This window comes from Topomyia yanbarensis, chromosome 2 (assembly GCF_030247195.1).
Source record: "Topomyia yanbarensis strain Yona2022 chromosome 2, ASM3024719v1, whole genome shotgun sequence".
Lineage (NCBI taxonomy): Eukaryota > Metazoa > Arthropoda > Insecta > Diptera > Culicidae > Topomyia > Topomyia yanbarensis.
The window spans coordinates 407395890-407423069 of NC_080671.1; the positions used below are offsets into that span (position 1 = coordinate 407395890).

Here is a 27180-nt window from a genome sequence, read left to right on the forward strand (position 1 = left end):
TGTTAAGCGATGGTCACTATTTATTAAAAAATCACGGTTAAATAAAAAATTAAACTATTAAAATATTTCAAATAGTTTATAATTTTCACAAACATATTAGGAAAAATTGTTTAATAAGCTTTCGTAATATTGTGTAGGAAAAAAGCTGAAAACTTCAGTATTTTTCTATCTGCAACATATAAACCCTTAAGTATACCGATTAATTGGTATACGAATTGGAATAGGTTCGCCAAATTTTGGAAGAAGTCTATAAAATAACCCCTTGACAGCTACCTAAAAATTGTTGTAGTTCGATGCAATAAAAAAATCATATTTGGCAATTCATATTTGGCTGATAAAATTGGGGTGTCAATGTATTATAATAGATATTCAGCATTCGAAGAAGTTTCTTTCGAGTGTAGAACGACTTTGTTTCTACTTACTTGAAGTCAGCGGCGTAGCCAGAAATTCGGTTTGGTGGGGGTTTGGTGAAAATCGATCTTACTGTCCAAACGGCATAATTCCGAAACCATAAATTTTAAAGTTTTAAAATTATGCAGAATTATTTTCCAGAAAATAGTAACAAGGTTCGTGTCTTTAGCGAATTTGTTGAGACTTTATTGTAGTCATGAATATTAACCTGAGAAAATTTACCATAAATACTTCTTGGACGATATACCGTCAAAATTATTTTATCAAATGATGCGCTGTTTAAAGTTTATAAAACTCATTGAAGATACTAAACCTCCGAAATTGGCGGTTTCAAAATGATGCTATCTTGACCTTAAATTACTGTTTTTAAACATTTGACCTATACATATAATTGGTCATACAACAAAAATCAAATGCTCATCAAAATTGATCAGAACCTGCTAGAGTCGAATGGAAATCGTCATTTTTCATAAATTTCTCTCTACATTCGGAAAGTGTTATCCTCGTTATTAATCATATTACGTTTTCGTCTCAACTCGACGCATTCCCAAAATATAAACCTGTTTTAATCCACCTAGTGGTGCAATTGTGCTTTTCTCATTTGTCCAGACTACGATTCCATGGCTGGTTATCTTCATTACAATGGTGGAAATGAATATTACATGTTCAGTACGATTTGCACATACATACAATCGATCGACAGCCACGATCTTGAGATACTATGTGATATTGAAACATCGCTAGAAACCAGCGGCGGATCATGGAGAAAGATCCGGGAGGTCCAGGTCTTGCCGAAAACTTTCAACTTGTTAAGAAATTTGAAACTAGTTTTAATTTTAAAGTAGCAACCCCTCACTGCATACCCCCCCTCGGGCCGGTATAATTGAAGATTTTTAGAGTGATTGCATAACCTTTCTATATGAGAAAGGCAAAAATGTACCAAAGTCTAAAAAAGTCAATTTTTGTCAAACATCTCAATGTTTCATGCATTTTAAATTCATTTGGCATCAAAAATGCAAATTTGATTTTGAAATTTTTTCATTTCAGTTTATATGGGAATTTGCTGCGTGATTGCACTCTTCAACTCGTAACCCCGGAACCGGAAGTCCAATCAATAAAAAATTCAATTGCAGCCGATGGGAAGGTTGTACCTTTCATTTGAGACTAACTTTGTGCAAATCGGTCCAGCCATCTCTGAGAAACAGAGGTCACATTTTTTTCCACATACACACATAGACACACATACATACACACACACAGACATTTTCCGATCTCGACGAACTCAGTCGATTGGCATATGACACTCGGCCCTCCAGGTCGAGATTAGATTGACGAATTTTAGAGTGAATGAGAAAGGCAAAAACATTTTTAGCAAATGTTGAAAGTTATGCATTTTTTTTGGTGAGCAGTTCTATGTTTCATTAAATCAATTTTAACTTCGCTTCCTATTAAATAAAGACCCTTATTACATTACATCTCTACAAAAACGAGCTCAATTTGAAAATAAATCTGAGGATTATGATTGATTGCAGAACTCTGGAATTTTCTATTGGAATGTTTTCAGGCAGGAATTTGATATTGATGCAATTGGACAACTGTGAAATCAAAACCAATAGATCAGTTACATATCAGGACCCCATTCCGACAATTTATCAAACGTCCTCATGATGTCTACAACAACAGGTTATCAATCTACGGATCAGATAATTGTTATTGTAATATTGAATTAAATCAGTCAGAATCAATAGATTTTTAACTTCAATCCAATTTTTTTGTTGGGTGTGGTGGAGGGGGGGGGGGGTGTTGTATGGTGGTAAACCCCAAAACCTTCTCGTGGCTACGCCGTTGCTTGTAGTTATTTATTTCGCTTTTCATTTTCCGATATGTTTCAGATCGATTCGATGGTTATAACTTAGAAAAATTGCAGTCAGAAGGTTCGTACAAATGAACATTTTTGCACTGATAAGTTATCAAGTTCCTTCCAGACAACTTGGAAGTGTTCGGTGATTATTTCTAGCGGTTGTAGATAGAAAAATGAAATACAAAATTCGTTTTATTGAAATAATGTTTGGCTTATTTCAATGGATTATTACTATATTGAACAATAAATAGGCGACAAAGAGTAATCCACAAACAACAAGCCATAACTTTTAAAGTATTCAAAATAGATATTTGAAGTATTCAGTAAAGTTATTCGTAAAAGTAAGAGCTACACATTTGCTGAAGGCATCATTTCGATATACTCACTCCCAAGAAAATTTGTGAAAATATCTCACTCATAGGGGGATTAATCAGCAAAAGCACAATACCAAAAGAAAGGGCATATTGCCTCCATTAAATTCTCCGAAGATACTATTGACCTAGAATAAGCCGTTTTGGCGTTAATAATAGATTACATGTTTTTGGTCATATTTCTGGCAATGGGAAATGATAAAAATCTTTCGTCCGCATTTAATGTTAAATATCTCTATTGATAATAGTCCGATTTCAACAATCTATAGCTTGTTCGAAAGGTATTCGTTAAAGCTGTCTAAAAATATATAAATTGTTAATCTGTATTGTCAATTTCGGCAGATAATTCAAAAAAACTGCAAAAAACGCCATTTTTACACATTCAAACATTCATATCTTGGAAACTAAACATCAGAATCAAAAACAAATTAATAGCGTTCATACTGTTTTTTAGTTCTTTCATTTAAATTTGGTTTGGATAAGATCGGTTCAGCCATTGCTGAGAAACACGAATGAGAATTTGTCCGTTACATACACACACACACAGACACACACACACACACAGACATTGTCCCAAATCGTCGAGCTGAGTCGATTGGTATATAAGACTCGGCCCTCCGGGCCTCGGAAAAAATCTTGAAAGTTTGAGCGAATTCTATACATTTCTTTTATAAGAAATGTAAAACTATTGGAATCATTTCCGAATTTATAGAAAACAAACATGTTGATTCAGTATGTGAAATTTACCTTCGTTACATTTTAACTAATAAAGTGAAAAATAGGCTTTGTTACTGCCCAAGTAACATTTTCAAGTCCTCTAAATCTTATTTAAGTTTTATAACAGCAGCACATGTACCTTATGGCTTTATTAGGGTGCTGAATATACCCGATAAGATTAAGTTTACCAGGTGTTTTGAAGCAGTTTTCAGTACTTTCTTCAGCCTAAAAATAAAGTTGATATTTTATCTGTGCTGCAAGGTTCTAAACAAATTTTAAGAGAGCCTTTGAGATCATAGTAAAACCTCAATACAAGACAGCAATAAGAAGGTATTTATTAAGCAGTGCCAGTAGTGTACGATATAATTATTTTGCGTTAGAAAAAACTGCATGGTTTTATGAAAAACCTTTAGTGCTTTTAAATTGCTACATTGAGACATTAATAAATTTGGTGGTTTTAAAAAGATGGTTAAAACGAATCTGCTCAAAATTCCTAACATTGAACATTTTCCGCCGTCCGCTGCCCAATGAAAGTGAACAAGAGTATGTACCGACCCCTTACATTTCTAAAGTCAATCCGAAATCTACACATCATCTCATGGAAATAATGCAATCAAATTTCTACCAAAACTGAAAATGAAAGTGTCCGATAAATCGATTTTTCAGTGGGAGATTACTCTCTGGAAATATTATAAAAAACGCTTAAAATATATAGTTTATTGCTGATCTTTGACCGTAGGCAATTTCACTTAATTTATAGCAAATTCTTAGGGATATTAAACAGTCGTTTATCAAACTACAACCGTAAGATTCTAGGTGAAATATACCTTGCTAGAGAGTACTGTTTTTTTTAAGTTTGTTACGATCTGTCAAACTATCGTTCACACAAAATGGCTGTTACTCTGAGACAGTGCTGTCATAAAACTAGTTAGCTATCAGTCAGAGTTATAGGCTTTCTATTGAGCCTAATGGACTGTGGGTATGTTTTTAACGGGTAGTATTAAAGTGATATCATCTTTAGAAAGCACTTTTGCGGAGTTAAAGGTTTTAAATGCTTTATGTGTTCCATAATGCAATGAAATCGTAGAGACCATGTTTGAATTGCATTTTTTTCACAATTAAAATGCAGAAATTCCTAAAATTATTTTACTAAACATTGCTAGAAAAAATGTTTTAAGATGCTCAGAGCATTTTTTAACTGATCCATGTGTTTTGGGGTTCGGGGTGATATATGGTACTAACATACATTTTTTTATATATTTTATTTATATTAATATTTTCAATTAATTCAACGGCGCGTTATATTTTTTCGACCTATCCAATTGATATTCGCCATAAACATTGATCCGCATGTTAACAGGAGCATTGAATCCATAATTTTTCATTTTCGATTTTAGTTTTCCACTCGATAAATATTTATAACATTGGTACGTATTGAGTTTTGTCAAGTTATTTTATAAATCGAACCGGCAATTTTGCAGAGGAAAAAGAATAAAGATATAACTTATTTAACCTACTAGATATTCACATAAAACTGTTTTATGGCGGGTACAACACATTTCAGGTTGCTCCAGAGTTTTAAAAATGGTTTTATCCAGATCTCTAGGACATCGTACGGTATGGTGCATTAAAACCAATAGGCATTTATAAAAATAGACTGAAACGCGTTTATAGAATTGGCCCACCTGCACTAGTAATGGTTTTAACATACTCCTGAAGAGGTACTCTGAACATTCTAGTCTTGTTAATGGCTTTATTGTTAAAGCTTTAATAACTGCGTTATGTTTATGATAAAACTAAAATTGTTACTTGGGTGTACATTTCTATTCGGGAACGCCCATAATAAAAACAAAGGAAATCGGTTAACCCCAAATCAATGGGCATGTAGACAACATATTAAAATCACATCACTGGCCCTCACCACCAGGCAGTCGTGTTGGTGTCTAGTCAAACGACGAGGCGCATCATGCATTATTGAATCCTTTTTCAAAAGAGAACTATTTCCTGTGAGGAAAGCTAGCAAACATGATGAAGAAGAAGACCAAGTTAGAGTTTGTTCAATGAAAGACGCTTCCATTCAAAACAATGTGGGCAGATCTAGGGTTAATAGGATGCAGGTTTCTGAACGAGTCATTCCCAGATCAGTATTGAATGATATCAGGTAATCTTTTTGTACTATGTCAACAGATATTTATCAACATAATAGTAGTTAGCATTTAGAAGACGTTTCTTACAAATGCCTGTTGTCTGTTAAGAGCCTTGCTACAGTCTCCTTCTACCTGAATGAAACACATGTGTAACAAACCAAGCATTTTGAATTCCACATGGTCGTTATCGCATCCATATCAAAGACACATTGTTCTTATCAGCCCTGAGCAGGCAGTTAATTCTCGTGAAGTACAGCCAGCAGCAATTCAGTATTATTCGATTATATGTTCGAGTAGAGTTTTGAAACAAAAACGTAGCTGTGTACTGCTAAGATATTGTCATACAACCATGTGTTTAAGATAACCTTGAACGCACAGTCCAGGGAAAAAGAAGGAAAACAACTGTGTATACATTATCATGAGTAAACAGTACAATCGTTTTACTCGTTATTGGAAATTGGGAAATATAGGGATTTTATCCCTCAGAAAGATAACTATTTGTTGCATGACAATTCTGTCAAATAAAGACTCACATTATTAACCCAAAAGAATGATAGATATTGTAATAAGTGTATGATTGTATTCCGATTTCAAATTTAAATGTAATGTTTGAATCTATCGCTTCAGTTTCGCATTTGTTCCGATTTCGAATATGTAGCTGTATCTACACACTTCCAAGCGGGAACAACCACTTGTTCAATATTACAAAAAGTGATACTTACAGGTTCCATTTCTTGCTCAAATATTTACAGAAGATATCTTGTGTTCCAATCTCATACCACAATCGCGTGAAGCATCCGCTTCATACCGTCAGAAAACACACCGCAGCCACATGCATCACCTAATTTATAACCGCGCGCTTGTCACGGGCAAAACGTTGGCCTACATAAACTGTCACGGTACAGTATGTACACAGGTAAATAATATAGGGTAAATCGTTTATTCGAAACCGCACAGCTTCGATTGTGCAACAAAAACAAACGCGTGCAGGGTAGAACGCACCAATCGAGAGACTGATTCAAACTCGAATAGTGCGTAACGGGGGCGATCATCGGACACCGTCTTCCTCTTCTTTCGATGCGCGAAGAAGGAAGGGTTCGGTAAAGTTTTCAACGGCATCGAAATCAAGTTCAAAGCACTTACAAATTAATGCTGATGGGCAGTATGGGAGGAAGCCGAAGAAGAAGAACGGAAGAGGAGAAATTCTTTTCGGTCAAATTAAGGTGCCCAAGAAGGCTCGTGACTTCCTCACGCAACACGACTCGTTTGCCATGTGAGGATTTCAATCCGAGTTCACGTGTGGAATCCGTTCCGTTGCTGGTTTCATTGCATAGCTGCTAGATTTTTGAATTATCTGTTTCTCTCGTTCGTAAGCCTTTCTTCGTATGTTGGTCGCTATTCTTGGCTCGATGAATAACTGTGAATGGTTGGTTTTGACTTGCTCGGTAGGTGTTTTTGAGCCCCAGAAATATTAATACAGAGGGAAGTTTTGTTGTGGAGATTTTAATAGTCGATTGATTGGTTTTTTTGGGGATTGTTTTGGGCATTTTAAATATTTATTTATTTATTTAATTAATTCATCTGACAACACAGTCTTAATGAATAAACGAAAATCTAATTATAGTAACGAAGATCGCGATATTTTCTGCGCGAATAATTAGTAAATCAACAAACCTTTTTCCAAATTTAATACAGAACAAGGCTTTGGTAAACGACGAAAATCGTTTCCATTCATAAAAGGCCTTAAGCTTGATCGAGATAGATTAAATCACATTATATTTTAGATTTATAATTTAACAACGGCCCTGGTTTGACGGTTTATATGGGACGGTACTGCTCTTATAAGCCAATCATCGAATGTTTCAGTTTCAATCAGGAAGTTTCAATAGCATCGTAATATTAGTCCTGTAATACCATGTAGGTGTGGGAAAAAAGTGCCTACATTTGAATTTTTTGAATTGATATCGTTTTCTGAGAATGTATGAGCTTATTTGGGCTCTATGACGGAGGTTTCCGCATTATTTCACTAATTACTTGGCCTGCAAGCGATGTAACGCATATCAATTGATATCAATATTTTTGCTTGGTTCATAAGAGCCAGTATAGCAACAAACATGGTGAAATACAGGCCAGATTCGATTATCCGTAGGGTGCAGAAAAATTTCGCTTCGGATCATTTTTCTGCACCCTTCCGAATTTTTCTACAACAGATTTTGTCTACAACAGATTTTTGACCCGATTTTGACATTTAAGACAAAGTCTTCTGATTTAATTCCTCTATGTTACACGATGGAATTAAAGCGAAAGCCTTTGCGTAAGTGTGTTAAGAATTCAAAATGTCGATGTTCTTAAAGTATTTAAATTTTTCCGATTGTTATTCAAACTGATTCGATAGTAGACTGATTCCGAAGAGTATTCTGAGTTTTATTTCATACCTTCGATAGTCTCAAACAATCTGAAACCATATGTTCAGATTTCGTCAGCCTCAAATACATAATGGGGCTGACAAAATCGGTCATTGTACTCATTCGAATACCTGTAATTATTACGTGTGATTTTGTATGTATATGTCTAATTGTGAGTCCTACTGTGGTGGTTTGTGCTTCCACGTTTAAGTTTTAGCGTTTGAGTCCAGGGGTGCATACTTGTCTGAGTTGGTGTGGATGCTCATTCGTAAGAGTGTGTGAATGTTTTTTCGAGAGTTGTTCTACTGGAGCTGTAAAGCTAGGGTGTCGGAAGAGCTACCCGTCAGAATCACTCGCTACAATTGCAGACGAGATCAATTGCAGCGGGTCGTGATTCTAAATGATATTTGTTGTACGGTACAGACATGTGCAAACACAGGAACGTCACGATCGCCTGCATCATCACGAGGGGCTCGAGCGTTTGTCCGTTAACGTGTTCGATCGCATGGGTGTTTGTATGTCGCGTGTGCTAGTGTGCATGTAACTTCGCATGTATAAATTCGATTTTATAACCGTGTTTCCATTCGCATATTCGCGTGTGTTCTTAGATGATCGCGCGCGGACCAGACAAGATTTTCGCAGTATGGCTCAGATGCTAAAAGAGAGTGCGTTCTTCCATATCACTTTTGCGTATTCGAGATTTTGGATATATTGGTGGACGATCGCATTTGCATGTTCGCGCTTGCCAATTAACGACGAGGGACTCAGACATTTGTATGGTGGCGTATTCGATCGCGTGGGCCTATGTATGTCGCGTGTGACGGCGTGTATGCAGCTTCGCGAATATAGTTTCGGTTCAGTAGTCGTGCGGCCATGGAGCAGATTTCCGGACGTGATCGACCCTGACCGCGCGAACACGAGCGCCTGTGGGTTAGCGTTTGTAAATTTGTTAATGCTATCACGATCATTTTATCAACGAGGTACTATCGCATATTGTCATCTTCGGGAACCCTGACATGGTACTGTCCAAATTTAGGAGAGTCCTAGGTCGGGGTTCGTTGCTAAGCCCAAGGTGCCTCCAGAGAGTACTTGGCCCCAAACCCACATTGTATATTATTTCGACCATGGCATAAATGGGTAATAAAGGTCGCCAAGTTAAGTACTAAATTTGATCACAATGTAGCTTAACTAAAAATAAAATAATCGTATCCCAAGTTTCTATGTGATATCATCACAGTAATACTGCTTTGGTGGAAAAGCCCCCGAACCCCGTCAAGGTACAGTATCATGCCGAGGGAAATCGGTCATTGTATTCATTCTAAAAATTATAGAAAAAATCACAGGCATCTACAGGAAAATGCAGTTTGTAGCCAATCGATTAAGTGCATCAAATTTTATAGCACACCACATTGAATTGAAATATTTGTTAATTAAATGAAATCTCTTTATTTTCATAAATTATTGTAATTTTCAAGAGTTAAAAATTTGGTGCTTCCAGGAAATGTAGATGATATCAATTTCTATCGATTTTTGTATTTAAATATTGGGATAGAAAAAGTTTTTTTTAAATGCGAAATATTTGCATTTCCACGTATTTTGTGAATATTTTGAGAGAACATAAAATTCTGGTTTTTCAAAAACTGTAGCTAGTATCAATTGTAATTCATTGGTGTACGAAAATATGTAAGTCATCGCATCGAATTCAAAATTATATGCTAATTAGGTAAAATTTCTGCATTTCTTTGAAGTTGTTTAGAAAATATTTATTCTTTCACAAACTGTAGTTGGTATCAATTAAAATTATAGATGTGTAATGTAGCCTTAGGAAAAAAAATATGCGGATAATTGAAACAATTTCTTCGGACTACGGATAATCGAGTCATTTTCTACCGATAATCGAGTCGACGGATAATCGAGACTACGGATAATCGAATTTGGCCTGCACTCGTAATTGAGCGAAAGCTCGAAACGAATGCCACAATTTTCACCCCATCGTTTGAGCCAATGCACTGGTGGTTCAGAATGCAAATTTAGTAAGAATTTTAACTTTTTACGCTCAGGTTTTTACGCGGATTTTAAGGTTTTTTGAATGCAAAAGACTTAGACTTTTTAGCCGTCTGGGAATTTAAAATAGCGTCAAACATAAATTTCTAGCACCTAATCAATTTCTGGAACCCACTCGTCAAGATCGTTCTGAAAACACCCATATTGTTGAGGTGCAGGCCATAAGGAGTCCAGACCCGTCTCTTCCATCTTTCCGAAAATCTACTAAGTCTTTTGCATTCAAAAGGATTTAGAATATTTTTGCAAAAACCGTGGTAATTGCGAAATTAACCTATTTGGACACTTTTAGATGTTTTGGATTCAGGAACTCGTCCACTTTTTGAATCTGTAAAATTGTTCCGGATGAATGTATATGGTTCTTGGTAATCCGGGTTTCCCGGAGTAATGTTCCAGTACTAGGGTATGATTTGTAAATTTTAAATGTCCTAGCAATATGAGTTTTGATACTCTTCAAATTGTCTCGGAAGTCTGCTATTTATTGTTACGGGAACCGATGGCAATTTGAAAAATGGAATTGGAATTGAATGGCCACTCACGGCCCCACAGGAACCTGCTCCGGAATGTCCGTTCCGGTGTCAAATCACCAAATGCTTCCAAAACCACGAAATATAGCCTACTGAAGCAATTTTGACCAGTGATGGTGATTGATGAAAATATTGTTGATCTAAAATGATGCATATTAACGTTGAATGTTTTATACTGAACCAATTGTTCTTGCTTACAGGTCATCCTATTTGTAGTAGGCGATAAAATCCAAATACAAACGCGCCAAATAGAACTTTTCATTCGTCGATAAATGCTGTACTACCTGTTGTCAGAGGCAACTCAGCATTGCACAGTGGAAAAAAAGTATCAAAAACGCGACTTTACTCAATAGCTTGATAGAAGGCTAAGTGTTGTAATCAAAGATGAATACTTCTTATGTAAAAATGTCTGGGGAGTCGATTTCAGGTATTTAAAATGACCGTACAATACGCTATCATGCCCGTTTTGCCCCAATTCTTCTTTTCGCTTGAGTTTATTTTCAAAACTCGGAAGAAAGTTGGAAACGGCTGACAAAAATTGATATTTCTTATGTAAAAAAATCCAGAAAATTGATTGAAGACATTTAGAATCATCTCACGAAACGTATACACCCATTTTACCCCAATTCTCCGCAAAACTAAAGTTTGAAGTTAATCCTGGCTTTATATTTCGGTAAAAGGCTATATGCGGCTGATCAAAAGTGATGATTCTTATGTATAAAAATCCAGGTTATCGTTTGAATATAGTTAGACTGGTCGCCCGAAACGTATGTACCCGTTTTACCCCAATTCTTCCCATAACTCAAGTATAAAGCCAAACCAGGCTACCCGTTTTACCGCAATTCTTCCCATAACTCAAGTATAAAGCCAAACCAGGCTGAATGCGGTTGATCAAAAGTAGTATTTCTCATGCAAAAATTTTGGGAAATCGATTGAAGATAGAATGGCCGCACGAAACATGTGTACCCGTTTTACCCCAAATCTTCCCATATCTCAAGTGGAAAGTTAAACCTGACTGTGCTTCTCGAAAAGAGGCTGAAGGTGGCTGATGAAAAGTAGTAATCCTTATATAGAAAAATCCGGGGAATCGGTTGAAGATAGTTGGAATGGCCGCACGAAACGTTTATATCCGTTTTATCCCAATTATTTACATAATACAAGCGTAGTGATACACCTTATTCAATATTTCAGAAAGAAGCAGAAAGCGGTTGATCAAAACTAATATTTTTATGCCAAATAATCCAGGAAATCGATTGAAGGTAGTTCGAATGACCGGACAAAACACGTCTATCCGTTTTACCCCAACTTCTTCCCATAGCTCAAGTGTGAGGTTAAACCTGGCTGTACTTCTCGGAAAGAGGCTGAATGCGGCTGATGAAAAGTAGTAATTCTTATGTAGAAAAATCCGGAGAATCAGTTGAAGATAGCTGGAATGACCGCACGAAATGTTTGTATCTGTTTTACCCCAATTATTCACATAATGTATGTGTGAAGTAATGTCTTATTCGTTATTTCCGAAACAGACTGAAACCGGCTGATTAAAAGTAACTTTTTTATGTTAAATAGTCCAGGGAATTGATTGAAGATAGTTCGAATGACTGGACAAAATATGTGTAACCGTTTTACCCCAAATTTCTCCCATAGCTCACATGTCAAATTAAACCTAGCTGTACCTCTCGGGAAGAGGCTGAATGCGGCTGATGAAAAGTAGTTATTCTTAGGTACAAAATTCCGGGAAATCGATTGGAGATAGCTAGTATGACCGCACGAAACGTGTATACCCGTTTTGCCCCAATTCTTCACGTAATGTATGTGTGAAGTTATACCTTACTCATCATTTCAAAAACAGGCTGAACGCGATTTTTTTGTACATAAGAATTACTATTTTTCATCAGTTGCAGTCAGCCTCTTTCGGAGAAGTACAGTCACGTTTAACTTCATATTTGAGTTTTTAGAGGAACTTAGGGTTAAACGGGTACACATGTTTCGTGCGGATATTCTAGCTACCTTCAATTGATTCCCAGAAGTATTAAACATAAAAAATTACTTTTTATCAGCCGCTTTCAGCCTCTTTCTGAAATGTTGTGTAAGTATAATTTCACACAAGTGTAAGGGACAGAATTGGGGTAAAATGGGTCAACACGTTTCGTGCGGTCATTCCAAGTATTTTCAATCGATTCCCTGAACTGATTTACACAAGAGAAACTACTTTGGTGAGCCACTTACAGCCTCTTTCTGAAATAATGAGTAAGGTATAACTTCACACATACATTTGTGAAGAATTGGGGTAAAACGGGTATACACGTTTCGTACGGTCATTCTAACTATTTTCATTCGATTTACCGGAAGTTTTTACATAGGAATTGCTACGTTTCATCAACCGCATTCAGCTTCATTCGGAGAAGCAGAGCTAGGTTTAACCTCACACTTGAGCTATGGGAAGAATTGGGGTAAAACGGATATACACGTTTCGTGCTGTTATTCTAACTATCTCTAATCGATTGCCCGGAATTTTGTACATAAGAATTACTATTTTTCATCAGCCGCATTCAGCCTCTTTCCGAGAAGTACAGCCAGGTTTAACCTCAAACTTGAGCTATGGGAAGAAGTTGGGGTAAAACGGATAGACGTGTTTTGTCCGGTCATTCGAACTACCTTCAATCGATTTCCTGGATTATTTGGCATAAAAATATTAGTTTTGATCAACCGCTTTCTGCTTCTTTCTGAAATATTGAATAAGGTGTATCACTACGCTTGTATTATGTAAATAATTGGGGTAAAACGGATACAAACGTTTCGTGCGGCTTTTCCAACTATCTTCAACCGATTCCCCGGATTTTTCTATATAAGGATTACTACTTTTCATCAGCCACCTTCAGCCTCTTTTCGAGAAGCACAGTCAGGTTTAACTTTCCACTTGAGATATGGGAAGATTTGGGGTAAAACGGGTATACATGTTTCGTGCGGCCATTCTAACTATCTTCAATCGATTTCCCAGAATTTTTTGCATGAGAAATATTGCTTTTAATCAACCGCATTCAGCCTCTTTCTGAAATGTAGAGCCTGGTTTGGCTTTATACTTGAGTTATGGGAAGAATTGGGGTAAAACGGGTACATACGTTTCGGGCGACCAGTCTAACTATATTCAAACGATAACCTGGATTTTTATACATAAGAATCATCACTTTTGATCAGCCGCATATAGCCTTTTACCGAAATATAAAGCCAGGATTAACTTCAAACTTTAGTTTTGCGGAGAATTGGGGTAAAATGGGTGTATACGTTTTGTGAGATGATTATAAATATCTTCAATTGATTCTCTGGGCTTTTTACATAAGAAATATCAATTTGTGTCAGCCGTTTCCAACTTTCTTTCGAGTTATATATTCGGTTTTGAAAATAAACTCAAACGAAAAGGAGAATTGGGGCAAAACGAGCATGATGGCGTACCGTGCGGTCGTTGTAAATACTAGCAATCAATTTTTCAGCCCTTTTTACATAAGAAAAACCTTACCTTGTAAACGATATCCAGCCTTTTAAAAAAAAGTCGCGTTTTGGGTCCATTTTTTCCCACTGTGATTGAGTGAAGATCGGTCCAATATGGATATTTTCTCATCGCAATCCATAACTTTTGATGCTTGATGAACGAATCAAATAGCATTCGTTGCATTTTTTTGGGCATAAAAATGAAGATATTTTGGCATCAATAGTACTATACGAGGCTCTAGTACCATAAAGGCCCGTAACTATACGTTTCAAATGCCCTTCTTATGCTTAAGAGCATCAAAACTGTCTCAATCACTTCGATTGAATTCGAAAAATGTTATGGATCTCGTGCCTCACTTCTTAATGGATAAGAATCGAACATAGTGAAGCATACTCAGATTGAAAAATGATCACGCGGAATGAATGAATGGAGGGAATGCAACCAAGCGAACTTGGTTACGCATTTCATCGATACTGATTTGTTTGCAACTTGAAAATAGGTTACCATGAAAGGTTTTCGGTTGTACACATATTCGTGCATCGAAACCATGGATTACTATCAGGTTTGATTGGGTGATGAGTGTTAATTTTGATGAAAATTGGCTTCACTGATTTTGATACCCATATTGCCAGTATTCCATTGAAATTCACAAATAGTATCCCAGTATATGCTCCCGAGAACCGAATGATGTAACTCGATTCATTTTTACCAAGTCTAAAAGTGGATGTGCTTCTGAATCCAAAACACCCAAAAGTATCAAAATCGGTTGAAAATTACCTTAGTTATTGGCATTTCAGTTTGGTGGGTACTCGGGTACTCACGTCGGCCTGTTACGTAGTAAAAAAATTCAGGAGCCCCTCCTCACTCTCCTCCTTACTATATCAACAATATTATTAACCCAAAAGCTTGACTCAGGGACCATCCATTAATGACGTAGCATTATATGGGGGATGGGGGAGTTTTGTATTTTGTGATGGTGTTTGACGACAGGGGGTAGCGGGTCATATCATGCTACGTAACTTTTTTAAAAGGGAATACCTGATGTCTCGACAACCTTACCCATTTCATGTAACTAACATTGTTTTTAATTTTTTTTAAATTTGTTCCGAAACAAGGGGGAGGAGGGTTACCGACAAGCTACGTAATTACCAGGGGGTATTTAGAACTTTGTGACAAAATGCTACGATGGGGGAGGGGGTGTTAAAAATCACTCAAAAAATGCTACGTCATTTATGGATGATCCCTTAGTGAAGTTCTGAGATGTCACAAAGTTTCAATTTCCAGCTATGGATAAAAATGAAATTCATTATTTTTTTTGAGATTTCATCAAATCTCAACGTTTTATGCATTTTACAGTAATTTGGCATCAAAAATGCAATATTTATATGGAAATTTGCTGTGTGGTCGCACTCTTCAACCCGTAACTCCGGAACCGGAAGTCCAACCAATAAAAAATTCAAAAGCAACCGATGGGAAGGTTGTACCTTTCATTTGAGACTAAGTAAGTCAATCCAGCTGTCTCCGAGAAACAGAGGTGATATTTTTTTCACATACACACATACATACACACAACCACAAACATTCTCCGATCTCGACGAACTGAGTCGAATGGCATATGACACTCGGCCTTCCGGACCGGGATTAGGTTGACGATTTTTAGAGTGATAAACTTTCTATATGAGAAAGGCAAAAATGAGGTTGGGTAAAGGATATTTTCTTTTCAAACATGGTCGTTTTTCGAGGCTTTCTTAGTAGAACCCTAACACAACTAATCCTTCTTTTTATTTTCGGTTTCGTGCTATTAAGCACACGAATAAAAAAATTATCGTTGAATGGTTGGATTCAAAATCAAACCGCTTCTCGTTACATATCATTTTTGTTGAATTTGCAAAGTACACATCCAAAACAAAGACGTAGTCCTACGTCAAAATACTAGTTTTTCGTTCGCAGCAAAACCAATCAACGCACATGATCGGAGTGAAAGTAATATCGTCTGGTTGCTCGAAACAAGTATTTGCTTGATCTTATTTGTTTAAAGTTTTTGTGAACTTCTTATCTCACACTATTTAAATTGGGTCTGATGCAGCGTCAGTGACTGTTTGACAGTAGAAATGAATATCTTACAAAAGATTGATGAGTGAAGGTAGGGAATCCAGCTTTTCCAGTTTTTGATTTTGTAATATTCAAGTTCATTTGCAAAAATAATGGCAATCCTAGGCTTAATAGGATTTCCCATTCATCATATACCTTATTGTTTACATAAACTTTTTAGTTTAAAATGACATACATCTGCACATTATAGACTTATTTCAATCACGCTGTTTATTTGCCATTGGCATATCATTGTATTGGGTGTCATGAACACTTTCTCAAAAAGTATGTTCATCCCTGACATCGGAAAATTACAATGTTTCTTTTATTATTCTGCCTATATAACTATTAGATGATCAAAGGGAAACGCCAGCAAGAATCAAAAATACCTGCTCGACGGCTAGACTAATCACTAATCAGGGTCCTTTTCAGTCCTGCTGCTTTCTCTCGTTGTCAGTATGTACGTGCGTCTGCTAGGCAACTAAATCCCAAAGATTGACAATCGTAATTGTCTGTCTGCCTGCCTCTATCCATTTTCCCGCATATGGTGACGTCCCCTGTTGATTCGGTAAATGGGTTAAGGCGTTCCCGTCGTCGACTGATATCATCCAAACGAACCTGTCGTGAGCAACTCATTCACACATTCTAATGGAACACAAACACGAAAAAACAAACTTGGCACCAGATTTAAGCCATATTCTGCGCAGTTCAATTACCGTTATCTGTTGAACTTCCTTCTTGAGATTATTTGCAGCTTAAACGCGCTGTAATCGTAAATATTAATCGTGCAACACATGTGCGCGAGTTTGATCGAGACGGGTTCAAGGACACTATCGATCGAGAGTTTGATGCATTGCATTTAGTTCTCCACACTCTCGTGCAACAACGACACTGTTGCAGCGGTTGCGAGCACCTAACGCAAATGTTTTTGTTTAGAAGCGACTACTGGTCATTGCGATCGGTGTGCGAAGCAGTGATAATGAACTACATTGCATCAGATCCCAAAGTGAATCAGGCGTGTGTTCAGTTCGTATACTCTGTTACGCTATCAGCAGTCAAGCTTTCCAGGTGATAAGGATTGGTTTGGTTGACTCAGCAATCATTAATTGTCCGTTAGAAGCTGGAAAATTACTTGTAGAAACAATTTTTCCTTTTTTGAGAGCATTGTCGTATTTGTGCTGCAGAGCTGGGTTTTCGGAAGAGTTCTAAGTCAGAATCACTCAATGCAATTGCAGACGAGACGAGAAATGTCACCCACTAACATACTACTTAAGGACAACTGCAACATGCTGTAATTCTGATTGTAATATTAAGTCCACGATTCAGATTCAGGGAGGTGGAGATTACATGATTGCGTGGGAGCGAGCGTTTATATGTTCGCGCTCGAGACCGAGTTTTTTGAATGCAATTGTATAATTGTATAATAGCTGGAAAAGTGAGTTCCTCCATATTCCTTGATTTTCTGGCAAATGTTGCCCTGGAACTTGTTGTCCAGTGTATATGATCGAAATGAGAATGGTCCAACTGAAGATATGTGTCTAGGCTTCTAGCACCGAGGGTAGGGTCTTTCATAACATACCGACTCCGATTCGCTTGGAAACGCGCGATTGTGTTATTGTGATCGCGTTTTTAAGTTCATGGGTTTTAAAACATTCACTTACTCACAGAGGCGTTATAAGGTTTGCGAGAAGATTTACGAAGATGTTCGCAATTGCATGTTCGCTTTTGTGACCAGGGTTAATTACAGCGCAGAGCACGAGCGATTGCATGTTAACGGGTATAATCGCGAGGGCGTCACGTCACTAACATTGCGTGTATAAATTCGTTTCTATAACTGTGTAAATGCTTGTATATTCGTGTGGGTTTCTGAATGTTCGTACGAAGCACGGTTTTGAGTGTACGATACAAATCTGGAAGGGAGTGAGTTTTCCCATATCACTTGAGTATCCGACCATGATGTACTGACACTTCCCTCACCTGTTGCTTCTGCATGTGACCGTTTCATAATTGCGTGGGCACGAGCATTTGTATTATCGAACCTAACGCCGCGTTAATAATTCGTAACCACTAACATATTGTTTTGATCATCGGACAGAGGTGTAACTTGTACAAATTCCTGTCCAATAACCAAAATATTTTTTTTTCGATTTTTTGTTTCGTTATATTTTTTACATACCTAGAAGTAAAACGTGGCAAAATAAGGAATTTTTGCATTGATGGAAAATGGTTATATTTTAAGGCTTTTTTAATCATTTTCATTATATATCCAACAATATCGCTTTCTAGTGATGATGTCTGTATTAAATAAGATAGTATTATTACAAACATAGTTGAACACAACCATTTGTATAAATTCAGCTTAGAACTAACTGAAAATAGTAGTTTTGCTGTGCATTGCCTCAGCTTTCAAAAATCCGTTTTCTAAGCATGTTATTCCAAACTTGAATGATAAAAAAGTTATATTAAACGGCGAGTTCCGGCAAAGTTGTTGAAGCAGTATTACAAAACAAGTTAAAGCTATCCAAAAAAAAACAGTCATCCCAAATGAACATCGTACACAATGTTCGCTCTGGTTCTGTGCTCATATTAAACCTACACTCCGTGTACAAACTCAAACCAAAACACGTGCACATGTTCGCCTGCACAACCGAACCGCATGTACGCACACGGTGTGCGTACACATAGGTTCGTGGCACCAGTTTTCTGTTTCTGACTCTCATCATCGTTTTCGTGTACGCACCCGGTGTACGTATACGGATGTTTGAGCTAGAGTTTTTACATGGTTCACTTGGGTTCGATGTTCGAGGAGAACCTGTACCTCGAGACGAAGCATGTTTGAGGTTGAACGTGTGCACGAAGTTTTGTGCACAGTTCAAGCTTGTCGATGTTCATGGGAAGTCTGCAAAAAACATTAGAACTCCTCCGATCTTGTCCGATCCACAAATTCCAAGCGATTTGTAAATATTGAAATTTTTACTAATTTGAGGTACACCGAAATGCTGTAGGGCCAAATACTATTTTTGGAAAAATGTATCTCTATGTAGGGAGACCCGGGGCTATTAAGACAGTGGGGATAATTTGGACACCCTTGATTTCTCGGAAAATAGCAAGACTTTCTGACAATCGTACATATTCGTGGAACCGCTATCCTGAAACATTAATTTTGAGAGCTGAATTTGATTCTTTGCTCTTTGTAGAAAAGAGATACAACGCGTTTCGTTTTTTGCCATTCTCAAAACAAAAATCATAATCATGGAAAAAACCAACAGCAAACCAACAAATAAAAGAAAAAAAAGAAGTGTGCTTTCGAAAGCTTGAGGCTCCTATTTTATAGAATGATTCTTGTTTGGGTGAAAACACATATTTTCGAGACATTCACCACTTTTGAGCGAAATGGGGGTACGGGGCTATTCGGACTCCCTATTCCGTCAACCACCGTTCAGTGGCTTGCGGCTGCGCACACCATTTCACACGCCACTGCAAAGAAAATGCATGGGCCGCCAATCGACAGCTGTGACATAACAGATTAAGTTTTTGTGTAAAGCAATTTTTTTTTGATTCTTAAGGAGTGTCTTATAATATTTCATAGGTAAACATAATTTCATTGTAGAAATTAAAGAAAAGTGAGGGTCTGAATTGCCCCGTGGGGATGTCCGAATTGCCCCTACATTGTAAAACGATGGAAAAATGTAAAGGTTTGCAAATCATCGTCTAGTGCTGCTATTGAAGGTACAAATGAACCTTTTATGGCATCAAAGTGTAACTGAGGTTTCAAACTAACAATTTGGACCTTTGACTGGTAGCTGTTTTCACATCTATCCACCTGAAAGGGCGATTTTTTTAAGTAGGTCCGAATAGCCCCGGGTTCCTCTATACGTGGAAAGGCGTCCCTTCCTCTCTCCCTTTTCCACTGACCATCCGTTTATGCAAGTAGAAAAACAAATGTATTCGCAAAGATCTCCACGAGATTGCTAGTATTCGAAAGGATATAGAAAATTGACATCTGCACTGGTAGGTGAACAGATGCCAAATTGCTTCAAAAACTAGTTGTCTTTTTTTATTTCATATTTAGGCATAATAACAGCAATAGTAGCAGTAAATAATTTTGTCCAGGATTCGACCCCAGTTACTCCTCTGTGCACCGGACCGTTTTTATGTGTGCGAGATTACGCCTCTATCCGCGTGTGTGCGGATCATCTTGATTGCATGTTCGCAAGCATGACCAGATTTGTATAATCGCGAATGGCACAAGTGATTCTATGTGTATTTGATCGCGTGATTGTTTTATGCTACGTATGCTAGCGTGTGTACAACTACGTTTTCTACTGTGCCGCCGAATATTGAACGCAGCAGTGTTTCCTCAAGTACACCGAGCACTCTACCAGCTTCTATGTTCATGCATTCTTTTATCAGTTTATATGTAGCTAGACCGACTGTAGCCGCCACCCTTTTAAAAAGCAAAATGTCTCTTCCATTCCTCTGCGATCAACGCCAATAATGTCGATGTCGTCTGCGAAGCCAAGAAGCATGTGAGATCTTCTGCTGATGGTTCCGTTCCTTTGCACATCAGATTTTCAATTCACACATTTGAGCGCTATGATGAACTATAGATTAGAGAGTGCATTGTCCTGCTTGAATCCGTATAACATTACAAGTGAGTCGGCTATTTTGATGATTGATTTTGACCCATCCTCAGCGTCCTACGAATAAGCTTAATCTGTTTTTATCGGAAACCATATTCAAGCATTATTTGTTACAGTTCGTTTTGTTTAACTGAATCGTACGTCGCCTCGGTATTCCCGTAATTTATATAGAACTGCAACAAAATAAACTTTTCGTCTGTCGTTGATCGTCCTTCTCGAAACCCACTTTGGTATTCGTTAACAAAGGATTCTTACTGCTTATCGTTGCGTGTGTGTTTCATCTTTCCCAGCAAAGATGCAAAGTCAATCGGGAGTGTTTTACCGCATTCTACCGCGCATTCTATTTGGGGACTTACTAATTTCGCTCCTCGTGGTTACCTTATAGAAGTATAAGGACGTTATGAATATTGATATTAAATATCTAGGCTTTCGTATGGATATATCAAAGAAATTATAAACTCGGTGGCTTTGTTCATTAGTACTTTATGGTAGATTGATGGTATTCTCGGGAAAGTATTCTTTCAATGTACTAAGTTTAAAAGTACTTAGTTTTTTTTTTAAATTTTCGATTGCTGATTTTTACTAGAGCATCAAAACAACTTTTTTGTTAGCGAACGGTGACAATGTATTTGTTTCAAAGAGCGTGATGTCGAATTCTCCAGTTTGCTTAGTATGAAACGTTTCCAGTGCGTTTGAGTCATCATTATCTGTAGTAAACAAAATTCGAATTGAAGCCGCTTTTTTAGCCCTATTCTACTGCTTTGTCTCTTAGCTCTGAAGCGGATCAATCGATTGATAAAAATGCTAACAGTATTTCTCCTTGATCTTTTAACAGAATTAGATATGATCTGGTTGACATTGGCAGTTGTCACGGCAGCAATTTTATGTTGTTTAAAAATAATTTTCCTTCATTAGATGCGCGAGAGATGTTCACCTCTAGTCTCCGGAACTACATATCCCGCAAGCGACCCGATCTGTGCTAGCGTAATGCCTATTTAAACGGCATTCGACTCGAACGAACTACACTGATCTGAGTAAGTGATTCGACAATTCCAAGAGCGAAAGTGTGTTTTTTTTTCTGATGAAGGCTTATTTGACAATGCGTTAGCACAACTGAGCCATGGATCTTTTAATTTCTTACCATAAGTGAAAATAAAAATTACTAACACAAGTTTTATTAAGGTAAATCGAAGTTATGTTATCCCGTAGCACGGTCACTTGTTTCCTTTGGCAGACCCATTTCACGATACAATACTGTTTGTGCGCTGGATATAGAACTGGGTTCACTAGTGCCTATAGCGTAGCGTTTTTTGTTTCTGTTTTGTGCGAAGTTTGAGGATAGACTGTCAAAGTGGGGTGTCTATAATTTCTAGCTAATCACACCCAAATTCAAAAAAGTCGACAACTAGTAGGAGCCACATATACCCTAGCGAATCGATCAATTCACTTGTAAGTAAGAATGCACATCCATCAACCAGTCATCAAGACATCCGTAGCGACGAGAATGGACCACGCCAGTCGAAGGCCATAGGTTCAACTCCAGCCCGTACCATCAATTGTACTACCTGGAATTACTTATGCAACAAGTATTAATAATTTCTAGCGCTTCGACGTCGGTCGATCGCATCGTGGAATCGAAATAACTGTCGTCGAACTTGACAATCCCTTCAGAATTAGTACTTGAGTCACCAGGAGCTCTACTAGCTCGTAGGGGAAACCAAGGAGAGTTGAAACAGGGGAGAGTTCAAACAAAGCCCATTTCTAGCAAAACCACACCGTTAGGAATTTTGCAAAAATGCTTTTGTTAAACATATAGGAAAGATATACAACAAAAGTACTTTGGCCGGAGCTAGCAATGGGCGTTGTTTGAACTCTTCCCTGTTTAAAATCTCCTCAGTTTCCCCTATTTCATGCTATCTAAAGCGATAGAAAAATTAAATGCCATTTTACAGTAAAATTTCCTATCCTAACAATCAACCGAGGCTGTCTGTAGGTTCTTATTCGAAACGCTACACCAGTTTAGTCTTACCAAACCGCAACGCTGGTGGCATCGTGAAAACTGTTGAATGTCAATCGAATTATTTGGTAAAGCACGGTTGCGTTATTTTAACGGTACAAATTTCACGGTTTTAAATTTTCTCAGCAAGAAATACTTTTGAATTGAGTATTTAAACTAGGAAAACATATTTTTTTTCTGTAACGGAGAGCTTTTATGCTTTGGAAAAACAACTAAAAAGGGGATGATTTCCTACCTCGAAGTAGCAGCCGTGTTTAGGAGATGGGAGAGAGGGCTGACAATAGCGACAGGGGAATAAAATAGGAACTTGCAATTTTATGGTAAAAGGAATATCCATGGCACAATTAAAGCCCCGATTTACCGAGGTCGTTTAGTGTCAAATTATCCGCTTTGTGGCTTTAGACATCCTGACGATTTCGTGGTACGACTCAGATGCAGATCGGCAACACACCGAGTTGTGCATATAGAAATGTTAATCTTTAATTGAAAAATTATAAATTGTTCTTTTTGTCACCAGTTCCCCTATATTTATCTACCGCAATAACAGACAGCATGAGGAAATTCCATATGAAAGCAAACAGAATAAAAAACTTCGGGACACGTCAGTGGTGATTAGAATGCTTTTTGATTTACGTTCTAGATCAATTTGTTTACTCTTGAAACCAAAAATTTTAATCTACAATTAAAATAATTCAAATTTTAATATTCTAATAGATGACTTGAAAACTACATGTAAACCATATTGAGCCACTCACCATAAAATTAACAGTTTCTTCCATATCCATTGTGCTTCCTAATTCTCATTAGTAATTGAAATGATTTCCAGTAATATTTTCCTCAGATTCGACACAATTCAAACTTATTCCAAAGCTAATCACAAATCTTTAGACTCGTAACAGGCAAACTAAACCAGCACTTTGATGCACACGATAAATCAAATTACTGTGCTCATAAATACGAACTGCACACCCTCGCAGTGTTTATGCACTTTTCTTTTTTATGAATGATGCAACCTGCCACTGTATTGGTGCAATGCGTCACTATTTTCCACCACAAAAGGTGTAGCAGCTCGGATCGACCAGCAGAAATCTGACGATAATACAACTTATTCTGGCGAAGATTTCACACTATTATTCCACAGACCGTACGCGAATTTCAGCCGAGCAAACACGGGACACGGTTTACCTACTACCGGGAACCAAAATCGAACACTTTCGCTGTATTTTGGCAGCCGAATCAATCAAAATAAACCAGACACCGACGAGCGCAGTCACGGAATCCGTTCGTTGACAGCTGGGCGAAAGATTTTCTTCTTCCAACGTGTAACTTTTGCAGGGTTGTGCGCGATGCGGTCGAGCGTTATGCCGAGGGGTGAGGCGATGTGCCGTAACGTATCGATTATTTTATATTCCGATTGCAGTTAAAAATGGAATATTGTATTTGCAAGGTGTAGTAACTTGTAATTTATTAAACAAAATCTCCAGTCACGACAGTACGGTAACCTGTTTCATGTGTTTAATTTAGGTCAAGGAAGTTGTAGTGGTATGCATTATTCGCCTAAGGATGAAAATAGAAACTAAAGGCGAATATTCAATATCTTTTTCGATTCACAACTGCCACTAAAATATGAAAGATGTGTGAACAAGTACATTCAAATAAAAGTAACAAATAAGGCATTTCAATTGATTTATTCGTCGTTGACGGTATTCCAACAAAAAAGTCATTACAACAGATGTACGTTCAACGTGTGTTTACGATTACACTAAAGTTATTATTCATTTTTCACTGGTAGATTATTTTAATTTTATTGGTAAAAGCTAGTTTAAGTGCTGCATTTGGCCCATATACCATACATATAAACTCGAGACGAAAAACATTACTGGTTTCTTGAGTCATGGTTAAGTTTCTTTAACTATGTCAATATTTGAAAAAAGATTCCGATAAGCACAAATTAAAACAATATATGCTCGTAAGCTCATAGCATTTTGAACACAGGTAACAACTGAACGAAACAACGATAAAATACTTAATATGCCATACGCGACTAGTTTCGAACCATACACCCTAGTAATCGTCATCTTGGTAAATCTGTGTAAGTTTCTCATGACTATCAGGCTGGCGTATTTTGCCTACGATCAGACTTTGCACAACCCACACCGTGGAAACGATTAGTAGCCCATATCGGGTCGCTCTTAGTTTTATATTTTCAGGGAATTCCTGATCCGTCAGCATGTATCCAGTCAAGTTAGGCGTTAGATCCGTTTCGGATTTGATAAGTCTGACAGTGGCACCGGCCAATTTGCACACCCTACTCCAGAACTCGGTAAAGTCTTGGTTGAGGCTTGCAATCTGAATGCAACAACCGAAGAAAGGATTGGCAGTGGACCGTTGGTCCATGTTTCGACCACAGCTCCATTTGATGTACCGTTCTTCGATCAGGGACCAACCGGCTGGCAGTGCATATGGTTTGAAATCAAGCAGTGTTAGCTTCCGACAACACTCGATGATCCATTCGTGCGATACGGCCTGTATAATTTGAGAAAAGTTTTGATCTGTGAATTTGATTTCAAATTTTGTAATACTTACTGGAATGTCAACTGCCAGGCACTGTACGTATTTGGCAGTAGCAGACGGATGAGGAGCAATCAGCTTGCACTGTTTGTACCTAGTCTTTGGAATGTCCTCGAAATGCATGTATACTTTGCCGCCACCGGTTTCGATCTGCTGTCGCAGGTGTTCCTTTACAAAGGGGGCCATACTGAACCGGTGGTATTTGTTCTTCATTGTATCTCTGTCCTGAATTAAAAAGTTGCATTTAAACAATCGTTTTATCTAAAGAGAAATAATTATAATTACTAATATATTGCAAGTTCCTTTGGGTGGAATGGTGCATGCTAGGATGAAATGCTTATTTTTAAACAACGTCTTGCTGCCTGGGATTGGTCCCAACAACTCATCCAAACCGTGATCGTGACCATTGCCAAGATATTCCGCCACGAGATACATTTCTGAAAAAAGAAAAGAATGCATCACCACAATGGTGAAAAGATGACCGCATCAAAGCCGTACTTCTAATTTCCGATTCCTTCTCCGTTCGCTGCAGTTCAGGCTGAACTCCATCCACAGCTTCGAGGCCAGATTCGGGACTAGGCGGTGCAGGCATGTTTACCTCTTCGAGAGTGTCCGACACGTCGCTGCTTTCGGAAATGGTACTCGTCTGAAGAGCAGCTGGTTGTTGAGCTTTGCTGAAATGTGGTTCCGAAGGTTGCAATTCGAACGGTTCAAGAGTGTTTTAAATAAGACACAATACAAGTCTTTTCTCTGTTGATTTTGAACTAAGTGATAATATTGAAAATGTATTATTCCTTCTTCAATTCTTCAAGAAGACCTAAAAACTGGAGAGTAATAGCTACGTAGTGGAACTCTTTGTCGGCGAATACCGAAGAGGGTTTCGAGAAGGATGAACAACAACGGACCAAATGCGGATTTGTCATTTGATTGTGGATTTCAATGCTGCGTACGCATCAGTAGGACGAAACAAACTGTGGTAGATAATGCTTGAACGTGGCTTTCCGACAAAACTGGCTTAGCTGATTCGTACGAGACTGCATGGGTTAAAATCAACTATCAAAATAACCGGAGGAACATCCGACTCGCTTGTGCAGTTAGATGGATAGGAGCAGTGCGATACGACAAGCTGATTGCTCGGGTTTTTAGGACCGCTTTAATTTCTGGCAAATCTACAACGGCTGCAAAAGTACAATCTGATAGATTGCGCAAACGAGGAATTCAGGACCGTATCATCCGAGGTTGTGTCTGCTCACTATCTCGGGTAGCTAGCCATGGAAACGACATCGGTGGGATTGTTTAAGTTACTGATACACACTCATCGGAAACCATCGGTTTCATTTTGGATTAAAGCAATGCGATTTCGGACGAACAAATCGGAAAAATTCCTTCTTGTCTCTATGTGACGTGACTGTGAGGATAGGGCTCAAGCTCATTGAGCGGTTCTTCGATCCAGGATAGAACAATCGCACCCTCACACCACAGGACGACTTCTTCAAACTTCATCCTCAGCTCGACGGTTACCTTCTTCACTAAATGGGATAGCAGGGGGAACTAGACAACTCTTTCCATGGGATTGACTAGTCGTGCAAGGGAGTCAACTTAAACTTACTGCTCAGAAGAGCCATCTTTGCCATTCCGTCGGCAAACATGCTCTGCACGCCACGACCGAGGTGTCAGGGAACCCGTGTAACCCATAGGCCATAGACGTTGTTGTTTGGTACACATCTAGGAACTGGGGTTTGGTTGAGGTGCGACAATGAGCTATAGATGTCACTGTTGTGCAAAATCTTCGTCGACCGGTCCATCCCAATCTGCCTTGAGGCTCCACAGACGATGCGTTTGTAGTTTGGTGAGGACGAAGGCTGATGAGT

General features: G+C 38.0%; 2 protein-coding genes across 2 annotated transcripts in view; both read right to left on the reverse strand.

The window, feature by feature from the left end:
• The window catches only part of LOC131685035 (uncharacterized), a 93166-nt gene extending 69129 nt beyond the window's left edge, over positions 1-24037 (reverse strand). Inside the window, exon 1 of the mRNA XM_058968392.1 lies at positions 23494-24037. Within this exon, the coding sequence (XP_058824375.1) occupies positions 23494-23523 (30 nt within the window). The 5' untranslated portion in view covers positions 23524-24037. The remainder of the gene's footprint in view (positions 1-23493) is intronic.
• Positions 24038-24415: 378 nt separating this feature from the next.
• LOC131685036 (nucleolar protein dao-5-like) overlaps positions 24416-27180 on the reverse strand; it is a 57772-nt gene continuing 55007 nt past the window's right edge. The window contains exons 5-8 of the mRNA XM_058968393.1: positions 25808-25983; positions 25595-25746; positions 25325-25534; positions 24416-25264 (exon numbers count right to left, since the gene is read on the reverse strand). Of these exons, the coding sequence (XP_058824376.1) occupies positions 24803-25264; positions 25325-25534; positions 25595-25746; positions 25808-25983 (1000 nt within the window). The 3' untranslated portion in view covers positions 24416-24802. The remainder of the gene's footprint in view (positions 25265-25324; positions 25535-25594; positions 25747-25807; positions 25984-27180) is intronic.